The sequence below is a fragment of the Bos indicus genome, chromosome 1 (assembly GCF_029378745.1).
Source record: "Bos indicus isolate NIAB-ARS_2022 breed Sahiwal x Tharparkar chromosome 1, NIAB-ARS_B.indTharparkar_mat_pri_1.0, whole genome shotgun sequence".
In the NCBI taxonomy this organism is placed as follows: domain Eukaryota; kingdom Metazoa; phylum Chordata; class Mammalia; order Artiodactyla; family Bovidae; genus Bos; species Bos indicus.
Window position 1 is genome coordinate 141,823,615 of NC_091760.1, and position 12,185 is coordinate 141,835,799.

Sequence of the window (12,185 nt, forward strand, 5' to 3'; positions counted from 1 at the left end):
TGTGATCTTGTTTTGTCTAGATTCCAGAATTCTCTGAAGGTTTCTGGACTGGTTCCCAGCTGGCATGCTGGACGAATTCTGAAACACCTTGGTCTTATTTCCCTAAAATCTCCATCTACCTGAGAGACGAGAACTCCAGCAGATCATTCCGTATAACTATCCTGCCTCAGGTATGAACGTAGATTTGTGCTTTTGTCTTTTTAACATGAAACATGCAAAAGTAAAGCACTTCATGCATAATATATGCATTTCGATATCACACCTGTATTAGGTAGCGATTGCTGTGATGATGCTACATAACAAGCAACCATGAAACACAGCAGCTTTCATCAGTGAGCTTTTATTCCTGCTCGTGAGTCTGGGCAGGTCTGCTGGTCTCTGCAGGCACATGTCCCTGGTCAGCTGATAGTTGGCCAGGGATAGGTTGGCCTTGGTTTAGGATGGTCTCAGGTGGCCTCACTTGCATATCTGGTGTCTTGGTTGATGGAGAGATAAGACCATTGTCTCTCACCATCCTGGCTCACAGGGTGGCAGCGGGATTCTGTGAGACAGAAAGCAAACTCACAGGGGCTCCTGAAGTCCAGCCCAAAACTGGACTCCTGGTGCCGTGTTTCCCAAACCAGGCCAGGGGCAGCCCAGGTTCTCCAGGGGAGGATGGAGATGCCAATTCCCAATGGGGAGAACTGCAAGGCCACATCACAAGGGTGTGCCTACCAGGAAAGGTCAAGAATTGAGGACACTTTTGCAATAAGTACCAATAACACCAATATATGGTTAGTTCCAATTTATTTATAAACAGAAACTAAAACTGGATGCTCAGAGATGAAGCTATGCATTTTTCCATATTCAAGCAATCATTGACTCCTCCTCCATCCTAAGCATCTGTCCTCCCCCGTCTCACCTCTCCCTGCTCTCTCCATCCGCAGAGCCCTCACTCTCATCCCCTCTCACTCCCACCTCAGGACCCCGGGAGTGCCCTCCACACACCCCCACCCTCTCTTCCTTCCAAACCACTGCCAGATTCCTCCTGCTAAGCCGCAGCTCTCTACCCCACTATTGCCATCCTGGAGACTCGCCACTGCGGCTTTCCTTGACCTCACAGGACCCGCCCTGGTTCTCCAGCCTGTTTCCTGCTGAACCCTTGACCTTCCTTCCCCTCTTGGTGGCTATCCTCCAGTACTGGGCGCCTGCTCCATCTCCTCACTTTGCTTCCCCTCCACTGCCTGAAATGCCCCCCTCCTCCCCACTCCCTCTGTGTATCCACATTCTTCCCATCCTTTAAGACCCAACGCAAACAACTCTTCTTTGTTGAACCTCTGCCGAGCAGAATGGTCCACTTGTGAGCTTGCCTTGCAAACTTATAATGCATGTTTTCTAGTCCACTCATCTGGCCCGGAATCACATCTTCAGGGTTGAGTTTATGCTGTTGTCGTTTTCATTTGACTTCTTTTTTCTTTAGTTGCACACACGCTTATATTTCTTCCCCCATTAAATTATTAATTCCTTGAAGATGAGAATCATGAGATTCAAAGATCATCTTTCCTTTTCTAACACTGCTCTCTGGTGAGGGGGTGGTGCATAATAACTGTTTGTTGAATGGACAGATGAATGTGTCTTTGTTGCAGTTTGGTGAATTTGAGATAAAGGAGTGGGACTGGGGGATAGGGAAGGAGGAATAATTTCAGAAGAAAAAAGGAAATGATAAATATTGCCTTTTCCCTGTTCTCAACTTTATATAGAGAAGTGCATTCCAAAAATGGAGAGCTGTTAGGGTTAGGATTGAAAGCTTTAAGAGAAATAACAGCCCAACAGAGGACACAGACACAGAGCCGGAGGCTTGAGTTACACTTACAGCACTGCCCTTGACTCACTCTGTAACTCTGAACGGTCACTTCTCCCTTTCTGTGTGTGTCTCTTTAAGTATAAAAAGAGAAATAATAATACTTGTCAAAGACATTTTCAGAAGACTGCAGTATCCTTGGGTGAACAGCACTGCGTAGGGTGATGTGAGAATGATATGTTTTCAGCACCTTTAAAATTATGTGCTCTTTGTGATTAAATTTTGGTCAGGCCACCAGCAAAATGTGGACATTATTTCACCAGTGTGGTTTGTCACTAAACTTGAAACCCAGCTTGAGGACAGAGGTAAATGTGAGCTGGAGAATAAATGGCGTGTGGCTGAGTCGACAGTCAGGGACTCTAAGAAGCAGGAGGAAAGCAGGCTTGCAGGGTGAAGTCTGTCATTACATCCAGAGCAGGCAGTAGCCATCTGAGCTGAAGATCCACTGGGGCCCATCAACCGCTTTCAGGACCAAGCACTGGGTGAGCGTGAAAAGATAATGAAGGAGGTCTGGGAGTATTGCATTTAATTTGCACATCTCTGCATAAGAATTCAGTTTTATTCTCACTTATGAGACTGCAGATATCTCTTGGTTGACTTTGACATGTCCACATTTTCAGTCTTTTAAAATCTGCTCTCCCCTGTTGTCCTGATTTCTCCTTCATCATCCCCATCCCAATTGCTTTCCATTGCCTTGATGGGAAAGGATGACAGTCAGGAACCATCACCTGATGAGAACCTCATGAGCCCCATATTCTAGTAACACACCCTTGGGGACGGCGCTGAGGGCCTCCCTCCCAGCCCTACCTGACTGAAGCCCTTCCTGACATTCAGAGCAATTATCAAGGCTCCTGGTCACCCAAATCTTAGAATGAGGTCCCTACCCAGGACTATCCAGGCATCAGCAGCAGTAGATGGATGATCGATTCTAAGTGCAGAAGAGTCATGTCAAAAAACAGAGTGCCTGTGCCCAGCTCTATTTTCCAAAACCACATGGGCTGAATCCTGTGTGTGTGTGCTCAGTCATTCAGTTATGTCCAACTCTTAGAGACCCCATGGACTGTAGCCTGCCAGACTTCTCAGCCCATTGGATTCTCCAGGCAAGAATACTGGAGTTCGAGGCCATTTCCTTCAGGGGATCTTCCCAACCCAGGGATCCAACCTGGTCTCCCCCATTGCAGGCAGATTCTTTACTACCTGAGCCACCAGGAAATCCTATTTGGCTTATTTTAAAAAGCAGCCCCGGCCCACAGGGAAATTCTGATTTTTTTTCATATAATCCTAAAAACATAAATAGTTTCAACCTAAATACCACCAGATTGTCTATTTGTGCTATTTAAGTTTGAAGGCAGGCATTTTACTCTGAGACACAGCAACACTAGAGCTTTCTCAACATGTTACAGAATTTACAGTCTGGAGTTTTTACTGGAAGTCAGTGGGGACACACAGAAAGGTCAGAGTGAAAGATACAAATTCAGTTTGCATCATGTTTGTGTCAGTGTCATCAGTTGCATTTTATTTGGTGATTTGGGGGGCTTTTATTATGGAATTCTTTCATTCAAAGGCAGGTGTGTGTGTGTGTGTGTGTGTGTGTGTGTGTGTGTGTGTGTGTGTGTGTGCACTCTAGGACCTGCTTACAGGGCCTTAAATAGAAGTGTTTTAGTAGCAGCTAAATACATCCACTACCTTTTCTTAATTTATATTGACCCTCAGGAGAAGTTGTCTATTTCATTACACTGATCAAGCTCATCCATTTAACACACACTTACTGAGGCCCTACTATGTGCAGAGCATATATGAGATACCTAGGAGCCAAGAACAGAGTTGAGAATAGGACGATTCCTTGCCTTGAAGAAGGGTTTACAGATAGACAGCAATCAGTGCCTGGTTTAAAACTGCTGTACCCGCCCCCTGGACATGGCAGCTGGTTGATGTCCAATGGGTGATGACTCCAGAACCACCCATTTGGGCCCTTGCACACCTTTCTGCCTGGAGACCCCCTCCCTCTTGTCTTCGCTGCGCATGACAAGTACACCGACGTTCATCTTCCTCGTGCGTCACTTTGATCATGCGTGTTTTGATCATGCAGAGAACATGTTATTCATCTTTGTATTGCTGGTACCAAGGACAGTGTCCAGGCCTTATGAAGTGTTCAGTAAGTCCTGAGCAGATAGGTGGCAGGTGGATGTATGGACAGATGGATGACTCCTAGATGGGTGTACCTGTGTACAGTCAGAGGTGCTGTGCATGCTGCTGTACTTCAGCAGGTTCCTCACCAGGCACATGGTCCCAAGTCCCGGATGGCAGGGCTGGTATCGTCCTCTCCATTCTCTGCAGCTCCGATGGCACCTTGGAGGGACTGAGCACACAGCGACCTCAACAGTTCTGCGATGTTGCCTGATCTGGGCTTTTTCTCTCTTGCTCTTTCCTCTTCAACAGCTTTACATTCAGCCCATGATGGGGGCTGGCCTGAATTATGAATGTTACCGGTTCGGCATCTCGCCTTCCACCAACGCACTGGTGATTGGTGCTACTGTCATGGAGGGCTTCTACGTGGTCTTTGACAGAGCTCAGAAGAGAGTGGGCTTCGCAGCCAGCCCCTGTGCAGGTAAGTGATGCTCCCGTCAGACAGGGAACCTCAGGAGAGCACCTGATGTCAGATAACTGACTTGGAAGCAGGTCTTGATGACAAGTCAATGCTGTTGAATTGTTTCACTCATGCCTGTCATCAACAATCAAAATCTTTGCAACAGAATGTACTTTGCAGGTTGCAGAAAGGAATCAGAATAATTCATGCCAAACTTTTAGTCCAGTGCTGCTGTTGTCTTTCAGTCACTAAGTCATGTCTGACTCCTTGAGATCCCACGGACGCAACATGCCAGGCTTCCCTGTCCTTCACTACCTCCTAGAGTTTGCTCAACTTCGTGTCCATTGAGTAGATCATGCCACCTAACCATCTCATCCTTTGTCATCCCTTTCTCCTCCTGTCCTTGATCTTTCCCAGCATCAGGGTATTTTCCAATGAGTTGGCTCTTTGCATCTGGTGGCCAAAGTATTGGGGCTTGAGCTTCAACATCAGTCCTTCCAATGAATATTCAGAACTGATTTCCTTTAGGATGGACTGGTTTGATCTCCTTGCTGTCAGTGCTGAGCACACAGCAAATGCACAATGAATGTTAGTCATTATAGTCATGTCTCATATTAAACTTAAAATGGCATCTCATACCAGGAATAATAATACTTTATGGGACCTTGGGGGTGAATTACAGTCTTTGGACAATGACAGCAAAATGAATAAAAAAGAAAATTCATAGATAAACTGTGTATATTTTCTTCTTCAAAGATATCCTCATTATGAAATAAGAGTTAAATGCCTGTCATTGCTATTTTCTGAATCCTAAAATCTTAAAAACTAAGAAGTCCGTTTTTCTCATTGAATGTTTTTGAGGAGATGGTACGAGGATGACACAGCAGTATTATTCAGCGATATCTAGCTTGACAACTGGGTGGCTCTTCAGAAAGACCAGGAGAGCACAATAAAGCTGATAGGGTGGTTAAACCCATTCCACTAGGAAATGTCTGTAGAGTAAGCAGTTTGCTTGAAATGGAGTGTTCCCATAGCACACAGTTTAGAGGGAGGATCAGGTACTTCTGACTAATAGCCGAAGCTGGCAAGAAAAAGACAGATCTCAGTGGCAGGAAATTGAATTGCTAGAGGGATGAAGAAAGCGTATGCACCAGGGTAGAGGCTGGGAGAGATGTTGCACTAAAGATAGGGTTTCAGAGGATGGAAAACATCCCACTGCCTTGAATTCAGGTTCAGGAACATCCTTGAGTTGTGCTGATATCATGCTAAAGGTGATTGTTCAGTCACTCAGTCATGGCTGACTGTCTGTGATCCCATGGATTGCAACACGCCAGGTTTCCCTGTCCTTCACTATCTCCCAGAGTTTGCTCAAACTCATGTCCATTGAGCTGATGATGCCATCCAGCCATCTCATCTTCTGTCACCTCCCTCCCCTCAATCTTTCCCAGCATCAAGGTCTTCTCCAGTGAGTGGACTCTTCACATCAGGTGGCCAAAGTATTGGAGATTCAGCTTTACCATCCATCCTTCCAAAGTATATTCAGGGTTGATTTCCTTTAGGATTGACTGGTTTGATTTCCTTGCTGTGCAAGGGACTCTCAAGAGTCAGCACCACAGTTCAAAAGCAATTCTTTAGCGATCAGAGGAAGAACAAGAAATGTGAAGTAGATAAGAACTAACAACAAAAAGATAAAACAGAAGAAAATTGAGGGTTATAGTGAAATACATGACTATTACGTCGTGAAGGAAAGAAAACATGAATTTGATTTAAAAACAATAGCCTTAAACATTAGCTGTAGCTGTAGGACTGATAGGGAAGCTGCTGACCATCCTGGTAGCCTGCACTTGAACCAGACCTTCACTTTGACCTAAGACCAGTGGAGATATTTGGAAGGGAGTGAAGGAGGTGAGGGTATACAGGGAAAATGCCAAATGCTCACAGGTGGGTTTCAGTTTTTATTTCTTACTGTCTAAATTGCTAAAACATGGTTGTAAAATAGAGGCCCAGTAAATAAAGTAGGTAAGTGATGCTTCATATTCTCATTTCAACACTGTCTATTCTCACTAAGTAAAATAACAATATGGAAGACTGAAGATAGATAGCAAATAGAAAAACTGTATCTGGACTTTTGTTGTTTAGTCTCTAAGTCATGTCCTACTCTTGCGACCCCATGGAATGTAGCCCACCAGGCTACTCTGTCCATGGGATTGTCCAGGCAAGAATACTGGAGTGGGTTGCCAATTCCTCCTTCGGGGATCTTCCCGACTCAAGGACCAAACCCATGTCTTCCACACTGGCAGGCGTATTCTTTACCACTGAGCCACCAGGGAAGCCCATCTGGACTATAGGCCACTTCATATTGTCTATAAATAAATCATCCCACCCCATGTACAATTGGATGTCTTGCAGTATATCTTAAATACCAACGTGGATTTCTTTGACTTTGCCTTAGTGAGTAGACTCAGCTCCTTGAGGCTTGTCACTTTTTCAGTCATGAGTAAATGTTTACCTTTCAGGTGTGTATTCACCCTTTCAACCAGCTAGATATCACTGCAAGAGCGCTTTCTCTGCAACCTGAAACACTACTGTATCTCCCATGACTCTTTGCCTTCTTCAACCCAGAGGATGTAAGAAATAGAGCAACTTTCTCCACAATTTCTACTCTCTTGTTAAATACCACTAAAGTAGAGGCTACTATGGCAACAGCCATTAGATTGTCCACTTAATATAGCAGAGAGCATAATCACTGCATGTTTCTGACTGAATTTCTGTTGGAAATAGTTTAATATTAAGCATCTCTAAGTAGAGCGGAAATGGTATGGACCTAACAGAAGCAGAAGATATTAAGAAGAGGTGGCAAGAAAACACAGAAGAACTATACAAAAAAGATCTTCACGACCCAGATAATCACGATGGTGTGATCACTCACCTAAAGCCAGACATCCTAGAATGTGAAGTCAACTGGGCCTTAGGAAGCATCACTATGAACAAAGCTAGTGGAGGTGATGGAATTCCAGGTGAGTGATTTCAAATCCTAAAAGATGATGCTGTGAAAGTGCTGCACTCAATATGCCAGCAAATTTGGAAAACTCAGCAGTGGCCATAAGACTGGAAAAGGTCAGTTTTCATTCTAGTCCCAAAGAAAGGCAATTCCAAAGAATGCTCAGACTACCACACAATTGCACTGATCTCACACACTAGCAAAGTAATGCTCAAAATTCTCCAAGCCAGGCTTCAAAAGTACATGAGCCATGAACTTCCAGATGTGGATTTAGAAAAGGCAGAGGAACCAGATATTAAATTGCCAACAGCCCCTGGATCATCAAAAATGCAAGAGAGTTCCAGAAAAATATCTACTTCTGCTTTATTGACTATGCCAAAGCCTTTGACTGTGTGAATCACAACAAACTGTGGAAAATTCTTCAAGATATTGGAATACCAGTCCACCTTACCTGCCTCCTGAGAAATGTGTATGCAGGTCAAGAAGCAACAGCTAGAACTGGACATGGAACAACAGATGGTTCCAAATTGGGAAAGGAGTACCTCGGGGCTGTATATTGTCACCCTGCTTATTTAACTTATATGCAGAGTACATCATGTGAAAAAGTGGACTGGATGAAGCAGAAGCTGGAATCAAGATTGCTGGGAGAAATATCAATAATCTCAGATATGCATTTGACACCACCCTTATGGCAGAAAGCGAAAAAGAACTAAAGAGCCTCTTGATGAAAGTGAAAGAGGAGATTGAAAAAGTTGGCTTAAAACTCAATATTCAGAAAACTAAGATCATGGCATCTGGTCCCATCACTTCATGGCAAATAGATGGGGAAACAGTGACAGACTTTATTATTTTGGGCTCTAAAATCACTGCAGATGGTGACTGCAGCCATGAAGTTAAAAGATGCTTGCTCCTTGGAAGAAAAGTTATGACCAACCTAGTTAGCATATTAAAAAGCAGAGACATTACTTTGCCAACAAAGGACCATCTAGTCAAGGCTATGGTTTTTCCAGTAGTCATGTATGGATTTTCTTTCTAAAAAGAAAGCTGAGTGCCGAAGAATTGATGCTTTTGAATTGTGGTGTCAGAGAAGACTCTTGAGAGTCCCTTGGACTGCAAGGAGATCCAACCAGTCCATCCTAAAGAAAGTCAGTCCTGAATATTCATTGGAAGGACTGATGCTAAAGCTGAAGCTCCAATACTTTGGCCACCTGATGCGAAGAACTGACTCGTTGGAAAAGACCTGATGCTGTGAAAGATTGAAGGCGGGAGGAGAAGGGGACGACAGGGGATGAGATGGTTGGGTGGCATCACTGACTCGATGGACATGAGTTTGAGCAAGCTCCAGTAGTTGGTGATAGACAGGGAGGCCTGGCATGCTGCAGTCCATGGGGTCACAGAGAGTCAGACATGACTGAGCAACTGAACTGAACTGAACTGAAGCAGAGCTACATTCTTCCCTGCATTTCACCATGCATTCTTTGCTAGGTGTTCTTATACAAGTTTTGTTGCTATTTTTTTTTAATGTATTTAAGTTCTTGGTACTTAAACATTAGATTTTACCGGCTGTGGGAATATACTCTTTGTCTCCTCTTTAGTGCAAATTGTTTAGCCATTAAAGTAATTACATCCCTCAGGGCAGCAATTAGGAGCCAGACAGTGGAATAAAGTGCCATAGTAAGTGGAAGAGATATGCTGCCTTTTTTATTTTTTAAAGTGTTTAAGTAATAACACGTTTGAAATGAAATTTTTTCAGTTGCAAGGAGCCATATATTATGCACATACTTAGGAACACCCAGATGTAACAAATGCTAACATTTTGTCATATTTTCTTCAGAAATTCATTGTAGAAATAGATAAATATAGCCAACACCCTATCCCACTGCCTTCCCAGAATTACTCCTTATGCTGAAATTTGTGTATATTCTTTTCATAATTATAGCATGTTTATAACTTCACTATATGGCTGTAAGTATCTTGGATTAGTTATTGATTGCTGTGTAATAGTTACCCACAAATTTAGCAGCGCTTCACGGCCTTGTGCAGGTACTGAAGGTCAGGAATTGAGAGGGGGCTCAGCTGGGTGGTCCTGGCCCAGAGTCTCTTATGGGGCTGCAGAAACCTGAAGTCTAGAGGGGCGCTTCCAAGCTCACTCACTTGGTTGTTGGCCAGAGCCCTCTTTCCTTGCCATGTGGAGCTCATCACTAACCAGCCCAAATGTTCACAAGGCAGGGCACTGATCACGCCAGAACAATGACCCCAGAGAGAGAAAGCAAATAGAGTCCCTGACATGAAACCACGGCCCTTTTATAATCTAATCTTAGAAGTTTGTGTCATTTTTTAATCTATTGTTTAATCTATCACGTATGCCTACACTCTTGGCCACACAGAACCACCTTGGTACTATATAACCTGGCAGAGGACTACATGGAATAAATATTAAGCAGCCCGGAATCACAGCAGGTCATCTTAGAAGCTGCCTGCTCAGTTCAGTTGCTCAGTCATGTCCAACTCTTTGCGACCCCAGGGACTGCAGCACTGCAGGCTTCCCTGCCCATCACCAACTCCCGGATCTTGCTCAAACTCATGTCCACCAAGTCAGTGATGCCATCCAACCATCTCATCCTCTGTCGTCCCCTCTCCTCCCTCCTTCAATCTTTCCCAGCATCAGGTCTTTTCCAATGAGTCAGTTCTTCACATCAGATGGCCAAAGTATTGGAGTTTCAGCTTCAGCGTCAGTCCTTCCAATGAATATTCAGGACTGATTTCCTTTAGGATGGACTGGTCGGATCTCCTTGCAGTCCAAGGGACTCTCAAGAGTCTTCTCCAACACCACAGTTCAAAAGCATCAGTTCTTCGGTGCTCAGCTTTCTTTATAGTCCAACTCACACATCCATACGTGACTACTGGAAAAACCATAGCTTTGAGTAGACAGACCTTTGTTGGCAAAGTAATGTCTCTGCTTTTTAATATGCTGTCTAGGTTGGTCATAGCTTTTCTTCCAAGGAGCAAGTGTCTTTTAATTTCATGGCTGAAGTCACCATTTGCAGTGATTTTGGAGTCCAAGAAAATAAAGTCTCTCACTGTTTCCATTGTTTCCCCATCTATTTGCCATGAAGTAATGGGACCTGATTTTTGAATGCTGAGTTTTAAGCCAGCTTTTTCACTCTCCTCTTTGACTTTCATCAAGAGGCTCTTTGTTTCCTTTTTGTTTTCTGCCATAAGGGTGCTATCATCTGTATATCTGAGGTTATTGATATTTCTCCTGGCAGTCTTGATTCCAGCTTGTGCTTCATCCAGCCTGGCATTTTGCATGATGTATTCTGCATAGAAGTTAAATAAGCAGGGTGACAATATATAGCCTTGATGTATTCCTTTCCCAGATTTGAACCAGTATACTTTTCCATGTCTGTTTTTAACTGTTGCTTCTTGACCTGCATACACATTTCTCAGGAGGCAGGTAAGGTGGTCTGGTATTCCAATATCTTGAAGAATTTTCCACAGTTTATTGTGATCCACACAGTCAAAGGCTTTGGCATAGTTAGTAAACCAGAATTAGATGTTTTTCTGGAACTCTGTTGCATTTTTGATGATCCAGTGGCTGTGGGCAATTTGATCTCTGGTTCCTCTACCTTTTCTAAATCCAACCTGAACATCTGGAAGTTCACGTGTCACATACTTTTGAAGCCTGGCTTGGAGAATTTTGAGCATTACTTTGCTAGTATGTGAGATGAGTACAACTGTGTGGTAGTCTGAGCATTCTTTGGCATTGCCTTTCTTTGGGATTGGAATGAAAACTGACCTTTTCCAGTCCTGTGGCCACTGCTGAGTTTTCCAGATTTACTGGCATATTGAGTGCAGCACTTTCACAGCATCATCTTTCAGGATTTGAAATAGCTCAACTGGAATTCCATCACCTCCACTAGCTTTGTTCATAGTGATGCTTACTAAGGCCCACTTGACTTCACATTCCAGGAATCTTGCTCTAGGTGAGTGATCACACCATCGTGATTATCTGGGTAGTGAAGATCTTTTTTTCTATAGTTCTTCTGTGTATTCTTGCCACCTCTTCTTAATATCTTCTGCTTCTGTTATGTCCTACCATTTCTGTCCTTTGTTGTGCCCATCTTTGCGTGAAATGTTCCTTCGGTATCTCTAATTTTCTTGAAGAGATCTCTAGTCTTTCCCACTCTGTTGTTTTCCTCTACTTCTTTGTATTGATCATTTAGGAAGGCTTCCTTATCTCTCCTTGCTATTCTTTGGAACTCTGCATTCAGATGGATGTATCTCTCCTTTTCTGCTTTGCCTTTCACTTCTCTTCTTTTCTCAGCTATTTGTAAGGCCTCCTTAAACAACCATTTTGCCTTTTTGCATTTTTTCCCCTGTGGGAATGGTTTTGATCACCCCCTCCTGTACAATGTCACGAACCTCTATCCATAGTTCTTCAGGCACTCTATCTATCAGATCTAATCCCTTGAATTCCTTCTCCAAGAATACTGGAGTGGGTTGCCATTCCCTTCTCCAGGGAATCTTCCTGACCCAGGGATCAAACCCAGGTGTCTTGCATTGCAGAAAGATTCGTTACCATCTGAGCTACCAGGGAAGCCTAGAAGCTGCCTGCTGCTGCTGCTAAGTCACTTCAGTCATGTCCAACTCTGTGCGACCCCATAGACGGCAGCCCACTAGGCTCCCCCGTCCCTGGGATTCTCCAGGCAAGAACACTGGAGTGGGTTGCCATTTCCTTCTCCAATGCATGAAAA

At 43.9% G+C, this 12,185-nt stretch overlaps 1 protein-coding gene across 1 annotated transcript in view; it reads left to right on the forward strand.

Moving 5' to 3' along the window:
* The window catches only part of BACE2 (beta-secretase 2), a 111,897-nt gene that overhangs the window by 73,951 nt on the left and 25,761 nt on the right, over window positions 1-12,185 (forward strand). Inside the window, exons 7-8 of the mRNA XM_019962810.2 lie at window positions 21-170; window positions 4,280-4,448. Of these exons, the coding sequence (XP_019818369.2) occupies window positions 21-170; window positions 4,280-4,448 (319 nt within the window). The remainder of the gene's footprint in view (window positions 1-20; window positions 171-4,279; window positions 4,449-12,185) is intronic.